General features: G+C 33.8%; 4 protein-coding genes across 6 annotated transcripts; all 4 read right to left on the bottom strand.

The window, feature by feature from the left end:
* Positions 1-506: 506 nt before the first annotated feature.
* LOC114162712 (S-adenosyl-L-methionine-dependent methyltransferases superfamily protein) lies at positions 507-2,790 on the bottom strand. The gene is made up of 9 exons (XM_028046672.2): positions 2,480-2,790; positions 2,226-2,342; positions 1,975-2,043; positions 1,844-1,863; positions 1,710-1,762; positions 1,563-1,593; positions 1,376-1,454; positions 824-963; positions 507-707 (listed from the first exon to the last, which is right to left on the bottom strand). Exons 1-9 carry the CDS (start codon positions 2,646-2,648, stop codon positions 675-677), a joined length of 711 nt encoding a protein of 236 aa, XP_027902473.2. The 5' UTR covers positions 2,649-2,790; the 3' UTR covers positions 507-674.
* A 678-nt stretch (positions 2,791-3,468) lies between these two features.
* On the bottom strand, positions 3,469-6,710 carry PDE320 (pigment defective 320). The gene is made up of 5 exons (XM_028049309.2): positions 6,171-6,710; positions 5,522-5,768; positions 4,967-5,333; positions 4,320-4,648; positions 3,469-3,912 (listed from the first exon to the last, which is right to left on the bottom strand). Exons 1-5 carry the CDS (start codon positions 6,428-6,430, stop codon positions 3,715-3,717), a joined length of 1,401 nt encoding a protein of 466 aa, XP_027905110.2. The 5' UTR covers positions 6,431-6,710; the 3' UTR covers positions 3,469-3,714.
* A 1,386-nt stretch (positions 6,711-8,096) lies between these two features.
* LOC114162722 (uncharacterized) lies at positions 8,097-11,318 on the bottom strand. Of its 3 annotated transcripts, none has more exons than XM_028046683.2 (3): positions 11,150-11,318; positions 9,525-9,592; positions 8,097-9,428 (listed from the first exon to the last, which is right to left on the bottom strand). In XM_028046683.2, the coding sequence occupies exons 1-3, from the start codon at positions 11,247-11,249 to the stop codon at positions 8,472-8,474; spliced, it is 1,125 nt and encodes a 374-aa protein (XP_027902484.2). In that variant the 5' UTR covers positions 11,250-11,318; the 3' UTR covers positions 8,097-8,471. The 3 variants fall into 3 exon arrangements, with proteins under 3 accessions (XP_027902484.2, XP_027902485.2, XP_085522491.1); XM_028046684.2 differs by lacking the exon at positions 11,150-11,318 and adding an exon at positions 10,951-11,108; XM_085666365.1 differs by lacking the exon at positions 11,150-11,318 and adding an exon at positions 10,883-10,901.
* Positions 11,319-12,660: 1,342 nt separating this feature from the next.
* Positions 12,661-16,837, bottom strand: GCD1 (ribosomal protein L20). Its single transcript, XM_028049239.2, has 3 exons — positions 16,195-16,837; positions 15,922-16,111; positions 12,661-13,160 (listed from the first exon to the last, which is right to left on the bottom strand). Exons 1-3 carry the CDS (start codon positions 16,782-16,784, stop codon positions 12,942-12,944), a joined length of 999 nt encoding a protein of 332 aa, XP_027905040.1. The 5' UTR covers positions 16,785-16,837; the 3' UTR covers positions 12,661-12,941.
* Between the last annotated feature and the right edge of the window lie 869 nt (positions 16,838-17,706).

The raw sequence follows: 17,706 nt of genomic DNA on the forward strand, positions 1-17,706 counted from the left end.
AAAAGTAACTGTACAAACTAGCTAAAACTTACATATTTATGGACGTTACATAAATTTTCCTGTCAGCTAAAAAATTATCTTCGAAAGGATATGAAAATCTGAAATTTGAGGTTTGAAGTGCATCTAAGAAACAAATTAAGAAGTTCATACACTTCAAAATGCATATGAAGATTGTACAATGAATTGAAAATATCTTTAAGTATTTTCTTTTCATGCACATGTGTCTATATTTTTCTTATTTATTTTTCATTTTCAAATTAATAAATTTCTTATTCTCTTACGTGTATATATATATATATATATATATATATATATATATATATATGTGTGTGTGTGTGTGTGTGTTGAACATCAGGATTCCTTAAAACTCAAAAATCACACACATAAGAGAAAGGCATAATGGTGAAAAGCTTAAAATATAATACACAACATTTAAATGTAAGAGAATTTAGAAGAATACATATTAACACTACCCTATATCAATGGTTGAGTTAAGAGAAGAGCCATGGAATCAATCAAATTTAAAATTAAAGAAATTATTGTCTTGAAATCACACTGAGAAATCAGAATATCTGAAGTAAACATTACAAACTCTAAGATCAACTACAGTAAAAAAGTAGCAACATGAATTTGTAGAGAGTGAAAATGCATGCCTCCTTCTCTAAAAACCCCAATCATGCTTTTGTGTTTGAGTTAGCAGAAATTTCCTGGCAGAAGCATTATAACAAAAATGGTTAATCCAAAATGGACAAGGGATGCAGTCAATTTGAATCAGAAATCTGAATTACATGTGACATGTATTTGATCATGAAATATTGATTACCTTAGTGCAAATGTATATGTAATGGACATCAGGATTCTTTCCTAGAGCTTCCTCCACAGAGGTTCCATCATCATTCAGGGGAACAGGTTTTGTAAGCTCCCAAACTGGTTGCTCAGATTTCTCTTCTGAAGCAAGTTTCTCTGCATATACCAAAGTCTAGGGTTTAGTTTGCACTCCAACTTTAATGCACAAGGCTAAAAATAAAAAGGTAAAATGAAATGAACACTTCAAATATGTTAAAATTAATCTATCTAGAAGTTCAAAACTTATGTTAGAATGATCAAGTCTGAGTCTAAGTTTCATATTGGATAAAAATAACAAAGTTAAACACCATATAAGAGAAAAACCTATAAACTCAGTTCATTGAGATTTTGAGTTAAAAGTGGTGTCTTGACTCTAAAATTGATTTTAACTTAAAGGCATAAGTCTAATTCATCTTATTTTCTCATTGTTTTTTCTCCTGTAAGTGCTTATTTAGAAAATTGTCCAAACAGAACAGAAAGTGTTTAACTTGGAATGGAAGATGACAATGACATAAAGATTGAATGCAACCTATGACATGGAGTTTTATTGTCCATGAGCATGATTCCCGTAGCAAACGTAAGCGATACAGTGGAGATCCATATGTGACCTGCAGATTTTACAACCATTGAAGCCTAATGCAAAGGCACATTCTATCCATTGGATTGGAGAGTAAATCTGAATGCAGATTGATGCTTAAATAAAGAGGTGCAATTACCAGAACATAAACTCCTTTATCCTTGAGGACCCTATAGTGTGTCATCAACTGCTTCAATAATGGTGAACAGATCAAGAATAAAAAAAATCCTAAATAAAACAGAAGCTGTAAAACAATTATAGACTTTTGTTCATGGTTTTATTCTACCTCCAAATCTCCTCCAGCATTTTTGTTGCATTTTGTCTTGAATTATTTCCACACTACAAACAAGAACACGTAAACACCAAACTATAAGACTTGTCAAACATACTTGCATCTCAATGAACCATCGCTACACTCACCAAGATAGAGTCAAGAGTCCCTGAAAAAGCAAAACCAAACAGTATCAGTAGCACAATCCATTGTCCAATATGAACTTATTATAATAAAGACAGATAAAAAAAACAAAACTAAAATTACACAGCAAGCACACCTTTGTCAATAGCAGCATCAAAAGACTCTGATTCAAAATCACTCATGTTTCTCACATCCATTTTCATATCTGTCCAATTATGAAGGATACATCACACTCACATTGCCATCTTTGTTAAAATCTATGAATTTCTCCACATTCTCAAAAACTAACTCAAAATTAATATATAATGTAATGACAAAACTCTTGTTCGGTTCCATAACATTAACTTGTAGACTTGACACAGATAAATCACAAAGCAGAAAGGATACATTTCAATTGGGGAATATCTTGGTATTTGCTTTTCATAGCTTCAATAACCACCGCAGATATATCAATGTTGACAATATCTGTGTAACCGCCATCAACCACCATGCCTTCGCTGAAGGCTGCAAACACCACAAAATCGTTTTTTTATTTCAAAGAAATGTAATTTTTCTTGAATCCAAAGAAAGAGGCATGTACCCATGAATGAGATCTGAATAAAAGACAAAAAGATAAAAAGAACAACGTGAAGAAAACGTGCCTGAGTTGCCACAACCAACGATGAGGATGCGTTGGGTAGGAGGGACATAGAGGTTGATGATGGGAGCCAAAGTGATGTACTTTTGATACCAATCGAAGGGACCAGGTTCGTTGGTGTAGCGGTTGTCCCAGTACCATGGTTCACCGTAGGCTTGGGTACTTGACGTCATAACTCTCTCTCTCTATGAAAATTGAATGGTGTGAGTCCAATTCAATGCCTTATGAGGAAGAAGTTGCAGTCACAAACTTTGTTTTGTTCCAAATCTTGGAAAGAAATGGAAAGAAGATGAGAGAAGTGATGGAAAGAAAGTAACATCTACTTGCTTGACGTGGCATTCAAAGATGTGCTCACTCTCCTGCATCAGCCAAATGCGGTTTCAATTTTTCTTTAATGAATAAACTTCTTGGATTATTTTCATCATCACCATATTTTAACATAGTTTAGTAAATAAATTAATTTTCGCTTAAATTTATTTTATTTTTTATTTTTAAAGCGATATAAAAGATTCGCAATTTGAGAAAATGGTATATTGTGGTAATGAGATTTTCCTGTTCCAACTTTAAGTTATATCCAAAATGTGTCCCTATCTCACCGATAATCACGAACCGATTGCCAATAACAAGTAACCAAATGTTTGTTTGAACATTTGATGTGATGCACGTTACGTGCAACAATGCACACCATGTGTCTGATTAATGTGCCCTCTGGCCACAAACAAATTACGACGACCACGACCAATGCTTCTTGCTCACGTCTATTTGAAGACTCGTGTTTTGGTTTGTTGAACGCTAAGGCGACGTCACAAAGTAGTTAAAGGTACACTTGTTTAGTTTATTGTGGTTTCCCGTATAAGTTTGATGTCAACTTTATTGACACATTGAAATACAAACAGTTTCATCTTGATTTCACATTATAAATGAAATTGAAAACTTTCAATAATTATGCTCACGTTGAGATCAATCTCAGCTGAATTTTATGCCCGGGAAGAGTAGAAAAAAGAAGAGTTTCGCATAAGGTTTGCAAAGAATTTGTGGTACAAAATGTTTGCATTGATAATCCCGGAATTCAATGAAATTTGATAGTTCTCTTCTTCAATAACTACAATTGCAATAGAGGTAGTAAAACACAAACCTATTGACAAGCCATAGGGTAGAATGAAAACTAATGGACCTTTTACCAACTAGCTTTTGCAATTTAAGGAATAGATATTTCTATAGTGCCTATTGGGCTATTGTTTATGTTTCAAAGAAACGAAGTTCTGCCATAAACTCTTGGCGTTTGGGGCAATACCATGCAACTGCTTTTGCTGAACCAAGTACTTGCAATGCATATTCCAAAGCAAATACAGGTTCCTGTGCATGAATAGGCCAATCAGGGTTCTTCAGATCAACTTTAATTCCAGAATCAACTCTAAAACTGACAGGACCAACAATCTGCAAGATATAAGGTGTTTTGGTTAACATTACAGCAGCATTACGGACCAAATGCTTGAACAGTTTGCAGTGCATGATTAGAATCATGAGATCGGAAAAAACATGGATAGAATCGCCAAAATGAATGAGTTAAACTTCTCCCATAAGTTAAAATCAACTCAAGCAGTTGAACTTTTATAAATGTTTTTTTCATTTAACATCTTCAAAACATGAGGTAAATAGTTGACTTTAGCTTATTGAAGAAGTTCAATCCATTTTACCTTTTTACTATTTTCTCTTACAAGCGTTTATAGAAAAGTTTATTCCAACAGTGCCAAAATGTCTTTTCCAGATAAAGCTCACTAATCAGAAGAAGTTTTAAAACACTGAAATCATACAAATTTGTGAAATAACTGATTGGGAGGTACCTGCTGCTGAAGTGATACTGTAGCATTGGGTAAAATCGCTTGAACAGCTTCCAAGCTGGGCTTTTGAGAATTGAGAAGATCTTGAGTTAGACCAGTTGCAGCTGAAAGAAATTTGAAACCAGAAGAGAAATCCAACCGGGCCTGAAATCGGGTAAGATCTAGAAAAGGCCTCTGGAAGTTTCCAAGTTGAGCCGTGAATGAAACGGTTGCAAACATATCTGCTACAAAGAAAGACTTTACTCCAGAAACCTGGAGAAAATATCCTGGACTACCATCTTCTATTTGTGCTCTTGCTGAATTATCCCCAAATGCGGCGGTTGAAGCAGCACCTTCTCATTAAAGAATTCAAGGAAACAATAAGCATACTCTAAAACCATCCACAGCTTCAAGTAACAAGGCAATGCGCCAGATCAAAGATCTTTGTGATGTGATCATTACCAATGTATTTGATAAGTTGTTACACGAGTTACCCTCATTGTACACACTATCTTAAGTAATATATACACCCCAGAGGCTCTCAAATCATTTCCATCTAGTGATAACAATGACATGCATGTGAAATGTTAAGAAAATGTCTAACAGTTTCCTCACTTCTTCGCTAAGAACATGTGTCAGCAAAATACGTTACAAACAAGAAGAAAATTTACCAATAATCCCTGAGGCAGACACGTGAGGATTTGAAAGAAACACATCATACGGTTGCACCAATTTCAACTTTGGAGCTTCACTTCTCCAAATATCAACTTTCTTCCTGTAAGAAAAGGCGCTTTTGAAGGCCAAGCCAGGAAGTAGAGAAGGTGGTACTCTATCATCATGGTTATGAATATTTTGAAACTGCTTGGGTGACCCAGAAGTGTAGCGTGCCGACAAACGATAAGCGGTGGAAGAATCGCTGGTAGTCACAGAAGCAAGATCAACTGCAGTTGAAAATGGAACATCCCAGTAATTACCAGTGTTATTATCAACAAAAAGACCAGGAGAAACTGCCTCCACTGTTAGATCATGATCTGGAAACTACAAACACACACCAATAAAATTTTGTATGAGTAAAAAGACCAAAATCTAGTTCAATTTCATGTCAGAAAGTTACTATAGAACAAAAGAAAGTAGATTGTTGATGTAAACCGGATCAACGTTATGATCAACTGAGAATAAAAGAATTTATCTTTGGGATGCGCAAGGCGATGCATTCAAATGCTTACCGTATGGTGAAAGGCAAATTTCCCACGAGGCTTTTCGGCATCATCATAAGCATCTAAGCCAAAAAGCAATGTATCATTTGCCCCCAACTGAAACTCTGAAGAGAAACCCAAGGCATACAAGGACTTCTGCTGCAAATGTCTCCCAAAGGTTTTTAACCAAGAGGAAACCCCCTTTGGCTTCTCCTCACTGCTCTTAACAGAGGAAACAAACCTCTGCAAATTGAACTGACCCAGTAAAAATAAAACCCTGCAAAACTCTCACACTGAATATCAGTTACCAGAATTCACACAAATGTCCCACAAGGTAAAATGGGATACATGGATCACACAGCCTCAATAAAGACCAAATCTTCAGAGATATTATTATATACTAAGAGATCCCTTCCACCAATGTCTTTTTCACAATATTAAAACCCATACAATCTACACTCCACACAAGCAATAATTGACACAACCAATTGTTAAACTAATGAAAACAATCACTGAATTAATCAATCATTTTGATAACAGCAATACCATATAATCTAAGAAGCAACAAAAGTGGAGTATATTAAACACAGAAAGAAAAAAAAATCTAACACGCCAAGAAACGAAAAGGGGCGAAATGCAGAAAAGATTGAAACTTTGGTGGAGAATTGAGTTGGCATACCAATTATCAGAAAAGGGGAGGGAGATAAGACGGTGGAGGGAGAGGCCATGAGGTTTGGCGTAGGAGGGAATGAGAGGGGCATTCATGAAACGGTGCATGAATTCGAGTTGTGTTGGTCTGGAAAGCCTTGTGCCTCGTGAGAGACCCAAGGGAAGAGGGTCCCCTGGGACGGCACAGGCCAAGCCATCAAGGGTTTGAGGAGTTGAAATGTCCAAATCCCAAAACCCTCCTCCATCCATTACCCATCTCAGTTTCCTCATCACAGTCCAATGGATTGAATCAACCAATCAATCAACTGGCTCTTCTACTTCTTCCTCTTCTTCTTCTTCACTCACTCATCCACTAACTTTTTCCACACTCACTTCACCAAAGTCAGCCACCCAATCCAACCACACTCACATGTTATCAACACTTTCAAGTTTAACCAAAATAATGGCAAATGGGAATTTCTACTCAAACTAACCACCGAAGAAGAGAGATTCTAACATGTTACACACAATTTAATTATCATTTCAAGTGAGAATTTTGTAGATGAAAAAAAAAATGATCGGAAGAGAAGATATTATTAATCCAGTTCTTCCTCAGGACTTGCCATTAGTCAGGTTTTTTTACTACATAGGTTTATCAAAGAACCAATGGACGGTGAGTAACCCAAAGTTTCTTTTTTATCTTATTATTAAGCATATTTAGTGCCAAAATTTTGAAAAGAAATTATATAAATGTGTAGATTCTTTGTAGCCAACAAACTGAAAAAAAAAAAGTCTAAAAATTAATTTAAGGACAAAAACCATTAAAAAATATATTGTTGAGAGGTTAAAATACACTATTTTATAAAAAATACAAAATGGTTTATTTTAAATATATCTAATCTTGATCATTCATGACAAAATTTCATAAACAATATTTTAAAATGAGTTCAAATATATCTTTAGTTTGATAATTACAAAAACAAATCATCATAGTGAAGAATTTTTTATTAAGTACCTTGTTGTGGCATGTTTAAGGTTTGTCATTACTAAAATATACTAATGCATGCCCAAGGTAGTTATTAAGCATGATAAACCACAATGTAAAAATACAATGGAAATATTAAAATGGGAATATATATGCAAACTTATTTTTAATTCCACTACAATGTTAATAAATTATCGGTTGCAGTTTTCTTTTAAATTTTAAATATAATTTTCTAATCGAAATATGTTATACTACTTTGACAATTTCCACCACACACACCTTCTACATCCTATCTTAATTCATTTTCCTTCTTTTAAATAAGACTTTTGAATAAATTTATCTAAACATATTAAATGAACATACCTTTTAAACTAATGTATAATTTTGAAGCTGACTACAATTCAAACCATAGAAATAATAAAATGTAAATTAAATATCTATTTATGATAAATATTTCAAAACAAATAGTATTGATATAAATGTGTAGGGCTTATTTGACTTAAAAGTTGAAAGCTAAATAAATATGTAAAAATTATTTTTCTGCTTTTCTAATTTTAGATTAAAATTTTCTTTAAAGTTGAACTTTATTAGTTAAAAATATAAATATTTTAGCTATATTTTAAAATGAAAAAAATGTTTAAAAATAATAGTTACTTTTATTTAAATAATATTATTTTAATAATGATAAAACATTAAAATTCAGGTATTTCAAACAATTGATCATAAAAAAACTGAAAAAACAATGTATATAAAGGAACACGACACAGAATAAAGCAAAAAACAAAATTACTAAAGGAAAATGACACAGAACAGAAACAAAATTATTAATAAAGAGTGTGCAAGGTAGGGAAGGGATTGCTTGAAGCATTTGAAGTCTGAAGGAAGTAAACTTTATAAAGGATAAAGTAAAAGAGAAAAAAAAAAAAGATAAAAGGAAAAGAAATATTATATTAAAGGAATCTGATAAAGTAAGAAAGTTAAATAATTGTTTGAAGTAATTTTTGTCATCTTAACATGGAAATTTACAGAACAAATAAACTGAATTAAACCACACTTGTTTTCTATGTAATTTTTCTTTGTTCATTCCTATGTTTAAGTTCGGATTGTTCTTTTGCTATTTTCTGTAATATTGTTCCCTGGTTTCTGGTAGATGGTCTGCAATGAATTTGTCTAAGCTGTTTCAGAACTAACTCTATAGTATCAAAACTGCTAGTTACAACATCTTGCTCTTTTTGTGATCAAGTTTCACTTACAACATTGTGCCTATAATTTCACTCATGATAGTGCTAAATCAGAAGTATGATATTCAAAACCATTTATATTTAAAGATCTGTTACAGTCTACAACTCAATCATCATCACTGCCAGAGATAGAAAATATTGAACCCTTCATTTGAGATTTTCCCTGCAGTAGTTTGCTATCTTTCAATATTCGGAAAGGAATTGTAGGATCATGTTTGGTGATAGAAACCCCAAGATTCCGTGAAGCTGAAAGAAGACGTGTCCCCATTCTCGATTTTCTACCTTTGCTCCCTGATAAAGGACGTTTACCAGGTTTCAATTTTCTGTTTTTGCTTCCTGATTTTTTGGAAACCAATGGAGTATGCAAGACACGTGGACATGTTTTGGGAGCGAAACGTGGCAAGGAATTTCTCTGTATCTTCAAGCAACCACGTTTTCTGGCCTTTGAATGAACTTCAATCTCACTATGGACAGCTCTGGAGGTAAGATCTGAGATTGAAGAGCTGCTAAAATTGTCAATGCCATTGAAACTTGTAAAATACTTATTGATTATACCTGTGACTGATATCAATTGTGTTGACATCTTACTGTGACTGCTTTGCATCGAGTTAGGATGCAACTCAACCAGATTTTCAAGTTTATTCTCCTCTGGCATAACGTATGAACTCTTAGCCATACTAGTAGGTTTGTCTACAAACATGCAGGGATTTCCTTCTGACATTCCAGTGGCTGCATTTTGATCTTGATTTTCATGAGAAATTTCATTTTTCTCTGGCTTCTTTGAAACAATATTAGTGATTTCATGCTCTTCCACTAAACATGCACCGGGTTGGAACCCTTTCGTTTTCTTTTCCTCACTGTTACATCTTGCATTATCACCTTTGCAGATCATTAAGTTCTTATGTTTTGATAGAGCATCTTCATCACAGGGTGAACAAGGAGTACACAAGCGTTTTAAGTGCTTAACTTCCACATGAAGAAACCATGTTCCTAGCATGGCAGGGAAAGCAAACTTTATAGGAAAGGAATCAGGGAGGTTGTAGAAGAGTGATTTTCGCTTCACCTGGGAGAATATGAAGTAACTTATTGAGTACAAGCTTAATGTTACAAAATTCATAAAAGGATACATAGATACTGAAACAGAAAGTAAAGTACTTACCATTAATCCATTGACTTGAATCTCTCCAATATCTGGTAAACAACTGAGGTGTGCTTTCTCAAAGTCTCCTGCAGAACAATCATTGCATCAATTATCTCTCATGTCAACACCTAACATACACCATGTTGAACTACAATTTCATCAATGCCTTTTTATTTTATGAATGATGGCAATGGTCAAATCAACAGTACTCCAGAACATTAATTTATCCAAAAAAAGACTAACCAGAATTGGAGACAAAGCATTTAATGGAAGACTCAAACTCACAGAAAACTAGATTTTGAACATGCCCCGTGAAACCCCCACCTTTATGAAGAAAGAACAGACCATCACATAGGAAAAAACACAAAACTAAAGAACTCTGTCTTGACAAGCAAAATATTCATTACAAACAAAGATGCACCACAGATACTTCAATTTATGTAACGTAACCTTGTCAAATACATATCTGTGTCCGATATTATAAAATACTTTATCAATACTTATTAATAAAATTTCTAATCTATAATACAGTAACACTTTTATGATAATAATTTAGAATTTCTATTTTGACAACATTTAATATATTTGATTTTAATTTGATTCACATAATAGAAATCATATATTTATAATGCTTTTAAAAAAAATTGCACATTTTTCAATATACATATATCACATCACATCGTATCTTATTATCTTCAAACTCAGTATATCAAAGTATCATGTATGTATCCATGCATCACAGATTACAAGGAAGTCTGCATTTAGTATATCAAAGTACCATTTACGTATCCATGCATCATAGATTACAAGGAAGTCTGCATTTAAACGTCAACTAATTTGGAATATCCAAAAAAATTATACAGTTCTCTCTAGACGGGTCAAATGCTTTTAGCTTTCTTAAACTTCAGCTGAGGAAAAAGAGAATGATAGTAGTAGTACACTCATCTTGAACCTCGAGACAGAGATCTCAACATTGAAGTTCAAAACAAATTCAATTCAATATGCTATACATTTATGCAAAAATGCTGAAATTGATTACACGGTTTCACTGATGAGTTAAATTAATACCATATATGGGCTATAATATAACAATCATCATGTAGCGGCGGTAATATCAAAGCTAACTAGTCCACACATTAAAAATGCTGAGCTTTCGCCATAAGCTTCATCTTTGATTCTCAAATTCAATTGGAAACTAGCGGTAAGCCATGATGGTAGAGAGAATAAACGGATTTTGACTAAAATGGAGATTGAGACAAGTTTCATTACAACAAACTCCACAATAGATACCCTAACATGCTTGAGATTGAGACAAAAAGGGATATTTGAAGCAATAAATGAAAGGTAACAAGATTAAAAAAAAAAATTATCTAAACCCTTGTAAAAAGATCAGCATTGCCATCATAAAACATGCCGAAGGAATAGACAACTCATAAGACAGAACCTCCTCCTCAAAGTTATCGTTACAGCAACAATTCATATCAAACAAAGCGATGCATGGCAGAAAAGGTTGCAACTTGCAAGTGAAATACCACAGCCGAATAGCAAAATCTTCAAATGGGTTAAATATTTAAACAGAGAATCTGAAGGGTAGAGGAAAAAAAAAAAGTCTTTTTTCAGCTTTTTAAGTGCTGTGGACTTACTTTTAAGAGATGCGGCTGTAATGTCAGGAGGGGCATTGAAGGCAATGTGAGTGCCTAAGTTTGTGTCGGCAAAGACTGTAACTTGAGCTTCACCACCCATTGGGCGTGGATTGTGGCTGTGTTGTTTGGAGGTCCTGGGATGAAGAAGTTTTCAGTTCAAGTGTTTCATTTGATTCAGAAGAAAACAGTGAAGGTATTCAAGAAAGAAGCTTGAGCTGCTCATAAATTTTGGGCCATATTTTCTCCCTCGCGGGCCGAGGCCCATCTGTGTCCTTTTCTTTTTATTTTCAATAAAATAGAATAATGTTATTTTTTTTTATCACTTATACAAAAAATAAAAGAAAAAGAATTAGGGATGCTCACTATTGTAAGAAATAAAGGTATTATTAGCATAAATTTCAATAGAGTAGGTTAAGTCTTTATTTTCTCTAGTGGTGAAAACTAATTCTTATTATATATCTTATCAATTACAATCTTTTATTTATATCAATTTTCAAGATGGATTCTCAACTTCGTTTTTATTTTAATATGATTTAAATTCATACTTATTATTAATTATCTCACTAATATCAATTTTTATCATAACAATTTCCTCTTAATTAAGATAAAATCAGAACAAATCCTATGAGTGAATTTCCATCTTATAAGAACACGATTTTTATTTTATTTTGATACACGTATCAAATTTGTTCAAAGATTAACAAAAATCAAGGCGAGTTGTTGAATCATGAATATGATCTGATAACCATATTTAGTTTTAGATAAAATTTTGTTTTGAATTTTTATCAGTTTACAAAAATCATTTTTATTGTGTCAACATTTTTTTAGACTATTTTAAATCCTTTAACAATCTTTCTATAAGTCTTAATCTCTCAATTTTTTTAATATCGTTATCTTAATCTCTTAATTTTGAAAGTCATTATTTTATTCTCTCCCGTCAAACATTACATTTAATCTCTTTAATTTACTGTAATAATAATATGATTAAATGTTAACCTATCAAAACATGTTTTACAATTTTAAAATAGAAAAAAATTTGTTAAAATACATTCATGAAAATAAACTTAATAAGTATAATTTTCAAATCCCGTTAGGAATTTCACTCCAAAAGTTCACTCACTTTTTATTTTAAAAATTATGACAAATATACTCATTATTTCACAAAGACAGAGATGCTACACAAGTTTCATACCAATTGAGTATAGAATATGAAAATAAACATAAATTTGAAACTTACATGAGCCATATTGCCATCCCCAATTTGAATTGCTTTTTACAATACTTTAAAACAAAAACATTTGAGATAGTTAACAAAAAAGAGAAGAAAAAAATCATTGGCTGTTTAAGGTCATTAAGAAAATGTAATTTTGGGATACATTCTGACAACGAAACCCCAAAAAATTGCTTTACACTAAAAAAGATATCATTGTCTGCACAAGCCTTAAATCCATAAGACAAATCCAAGAGATCATATAGTTCTATTTTCCTCAATCGAGTAAACATGCGAAAAATTAAGTAAATATTCTGATTTCATGAATTTAAATTAGGGGTACCTTTTTTCTTCACAACAAAAAGGATCTTCATTCTCCACATAACCATGCACGTGCGATCAAAGGAGAATGCATTATAAGCATCACCATTGGCTCAGCTTATTAAAATATAAGCCAACTCATTGAAAGAAAAAGAAAAGAGACAACAAATTAACACTACACACATCCCAAACGATTGAATGCATTGGTTACAGAATCTAATTTTAACAGCTAACAAAAAATTCAGAAACTCATAAGCGTGATCAGGGAAGGATCCTGCGTCGCGGGCGTGGAGTCTCTCGCCTCACATACATTTTCTCCATCTCATTCAGTGGTCGGCTTGATCCATCTGCTATGCTTGCAAATTTCCAGCCTCCACCACCTCCACGTTTTCCCCTGGATCCCAATTTCTCTACTGTAAAAGTCCATCCATCTGAAGGACGTCTTCGACTGTACTTGTGGCATTTGACTTCTCCAGCCATCTACACACAATCAAAGTCACATTATTTGATGATATCCACAGACAAAAATCACACTAGAAGCACATGGAAAAGACAAGAGGCTGAATATGGATCCGAAGAGAGCTGTTTAAGTATAAGACCATTTAAAGAAATTTCAGCTTATAATAGTTTCTCCTGATGTTTTTACGGGTCTTCATCTAGTCACCATCTTTCATTTTATATAATATTTCATCATCTCTGCCATAGGAAATTTGTGAAGGAAGGTCCGCTATGGCGACATCATAGGCAGCAATGGTGTGTTTGTATAGGTGAAATTTTGGCCTTATGCCAGTATTAACACTGCTTCCAATATTTATGATCCAATTTTTATCTTTTCTTAGATGTGCACTCATCCTTAGCATTTTAATCTCTGGTAAACTATTTATTTGTTACTGTTAGAATTTCACGGCCCAACAATTTGCAACCGTAAAGCATCATTGGAAGCACCTAGCACTCACAAATTACACCTCAAGCACTTGGCCACTTAATCCACTATATTCAATCCAGTGACATCCCCATCAATCTCTCCATTACCTTGGGGTGGTCATGGTTTGGATTTTCTAAAAATTCAAACCAAAACTATACCAAACCCTAAAACTGGCTTTGGATTTTTAATGAACTAGTTTAAAACTAATTTTTCTCCTCAAAAACTAGATTTTTATTTTTATAAATTACACATTTATTTAATTAGAAAATAAATAAATAACTCCGCTACAAATACAGAGAGGGAGACTATATACAGTCCACCACGCTCCACAAACAATATTAATGAAAGTGTAAGGACAAATATCAGTTATTTCTACAAGCATCCCTCTTACATCAATGGGTCTTGTAACCTGTATGAAATGCTCCATCACTTAACTATCCATATATATAAATATTGTGATATGACCATTTCATCAACTATCAGATCATACATGCCAATAACAAATTAAAAGAGACAAGTGAGAAATGATTTCCACTAACAGTGCTAAAGTGTATATTAACTATCAAGATAACAAGCAAATACAAAAAGGCAAAATTAAAAATGTCAAGTTTACAAATACTTGACAGGTTAGATTTTTTAATGTGCCCAAAACAACATATTGCCTTTCATAGTAGTACCAGGAAAGCAACGGCCATGGTTTAGAAGTTTTTAGAAGTTTATAACACGTTACTCCTTAACCACCTCCACTGAAAGAAAAAGTCTGTCCAAGTGCTTACAAAAAACATATCTGAAACAATACCTAATAAAAGAGAACAAAATGTTTCTTTTCTTATATTATTACTAAATAATTCATAAATAATGTATTGTCCAAAATTTATCTGTTAAGATTTCTTCAAGTTCCATCATTTCTTTTGCACAAATCTAGTCAACGCAACCATACTTGTTAGCCACAAATTGTCAATTAAAAAAATGATTTTTTTTCAAAGATTCTAATCAACCATATAAATCTGTTTGAAATCAGTCCTGCATCTGCAACACTCTACTGGGCATACTGTGTTTATAAATAAATAAAAACCAGCATGAGTTAAAAAAGAGAATTGGAATAATAACCAATTATAATCTTCTACCATTAGGTTGAAGGCTCTACAGAGCTTTTGACTGCCAAGATCCAACAAGAGTTTGTGACTTCACTAGGACAGAATTCCTAAGGCGTTTTGTGTGGTTGGGAACACTCAATCTGAAATCATACATGATTGCTAAGCACAAGGCCAAACTGGAATGCAGGAGACATGGATGAATGTCAAGCCCAAATTGGAGAGCAAGAGGATGATGTTCTTGTCGTGCCACCTCTACAAGTGGAGGATGTTCTTATTAATATGCTTGGCAAAGGAGATCGGGGTAATGAAGATCCCTTGAGTGTTGGTTTAAAAATATTTATATTAGACATCTACTGTTAGGCTTTTGGGCTTCTAGGTGTTTTTTGTCTTGAACTTGGTAGTTGGTATTTGATAATTTGGCATTTGGTAGTTATGACTTGGTTGACATGCTTTCTTTCTTATGGTTTATGATGAACTTAAGTTTGATCACGTATTTTTAAAGTGTAACACCGTGACTGATGTTTTTAATTATTTGTTATTTGCATGTGTATACATATCATGTTCCTGTAGAAGTAGAATGTAGGATCTAGATTATGATTCCGATCTTGTGAGCCCTTCACATTCCCAACCATAATCTTGTGTTACACTACCTTGACCGTACTTGATGGACTATCATAGGATGTGGGAGGAAGATAAATTAAAACAAGACCCTAATTAAAACAAAAGGAATATCATCTACTTCTGAATCACCATCTAGTTACTTCTTCATTCAAAGATCTAGGATCAAGTCTATTGCTATATTGTTCAAAGAAAGAGGGAAAAAGGCTGCCCATCAGACAGAAAAGTGAACCTTAACGAGCATAAAACGGACATGGACAAGCAATGTGATAAACAGGCAGCTAATGGCCTAACCAAACTCCTAGCAGAAAACCTTTTATTCTTTGTTCACAAAACAACCAAAATTTTCATTCATCTATAAACAACAATCGTATAACTTAGTTTTGATTTAAAAGACAAGACAGGAGCAAAACTCTTGGTGAGAATTTGGGATCTGCTCCTCCAAACATTGCCCATACGGCTTCTCATTTCTAGGACGAGGATATGAAAGACTTCTAATAATCCACAACAATACCAAACAATGTACACAACATCGTCACTTCAATTCACATATTGACACCCAAAGACATAGTAATATAGATCAACGGCCAATAGAACTTACTTTCTTTTTGTTGAAGTTCATCTTCTCGACAAATTCTCGATACAGCATGTCATCCTCCTTCTTGGAGATCTCGTAGTGCACTTCATCCACATCTTTGGTAATGCCATCCCACCCCTCGGGCATAACCTTGAAGTCCGGCTTATACGGAAGAGACGCAACATGAAACTCCCTATCATGCGAATTAAAAAACCTGCAACCACCAAAAAAACAAATCACAATTCCTAACACCACACAAATCTTAAACCCTAAACCCTAAGAAACTGAAACACCGACTCGGGGAAAGTATCGAGCAAGAGCTCGATGGAATCATCGAGAGGGTGACCGAGTTTCTTCTCCTCCTCTTCCTCGATCTCCTTGAGCCATAGAATGGCGTGAACCCTCTGCCGCATGATCCTGTAATCTTTAGCGAGTTTCTCCACAGTGTAGACCTCGGGATTCTTCTTGTGCAATCGGTACATCTCCGCCTTCTCGGAGTCCTTGAGATACGAGCCTCGGGCGCCGGGCTCCTGAATCTGCTTCATCAGCACGCTAGTCTCCGTCAAGCGTCTCCCCCAGCTGTCCACGTACGCCTTACCTCGGCGGTTCGCCGCCTCCAGCTCGCGCACCTTATCCTCCGTGTCCTGCAGCTCCGACAGAACCGCCGACTTGGAAGGCGAGGGTTCACCGTTGAAGTGCTCACCGGCGATCCCCGTCGACCACGACGTGGTTGTATGCCATTCCGCGTCGAAGGCGCCTCCTCCTCCGTCGCGCGAATCGGTCGAGAAGGAGATGATTCTAGAAGATGTTGGGGGAAGAAGGCTGTCGTGACTCAGCGACGCGGCGACGCGGCGCGTGGCGAATGCAAAACGGTGAAGGGCTTGCATTGTGAGCGTGGAGCGGCGGCTAGTGAGCAAAGTGGTGAAGTGAGGAAGCTGTTGAAATTTTATTAATTAGTTTTAGTCATGAAAATCACTAATTTCGTTTTGAAAGTATTTTTTTTATACTTAATTTTTTATGTATTTAAAAATATTTAAAACTAATAACAAGTCGATAATTTAAGATGTTTTTTTATGTACAAACACCTTAGATTAAGTCCTTGTACAAATATGTCATTATGGAGTTTACTCTTATTTTTAATGGTAACATTATGCCTAAATTATCGATATGTCAAAGGGTCTTTATAATAAATATCACATAGTTGATAAATATCATTGACAATTACTTGTTGTATAGTTGCATTACCACATTTTATTTGGTGTTGTACATTGAATATCAAACTCCATACTTTAAACACACAATAGATTTGTAATGAAAATTAAAACTTTCACGTTTATTATATTAAAAATATATTTTAAAAAAATAACCGTTATTTTGTTATTATTATTAGTGACAACATCCATCGTTCATATTGAAGAATCGACCAAGGGAAAAATCACACAAAAGTTGTTAAGGAGCATCTCAAGCTATTTATTTATATTTAATATATAATATTTTAACACTTTTGTTTGGCAATTATTTGCTCAACTTTAAAAAAAAAAAATAACACATTTGTGTGTCAAAAATTTAAACCAAATTATTAAGTTTTCTTAACAAATTCATTAACCACTCAATTATTTACAGTTTATGACTCCACTTGTATACACTTATAAGTCATTTAATCTTAGCTCTATAATACAATAATTGTATTTAAACATAATGTTTTAACTATGATTTCTCTAAGAGGATAAAACAAGCTATGAATAGAAATATATGTTAAAATTAACTTTTTAAGTCTTGATTGACAAAAGTTATTTTACACATATGATA

The sequence above is a fragment of the Vigna unguiculata genome, chromosome 9, assembly GCF_037176805.1.
Source record: "Vigna unguiculata cultivar grain cowpea cultivar isolate G323 ecotype 2 chromosome 9, ASM3717680v1, whole genome shotgun sequence".
Classification (NCBI taxonomy): Eukaryota; Viridiplantae; Streptophyta; class Magnoliopsida; order Fabales; family Fabaceae; genus Vigna; species Vigna unguiculata.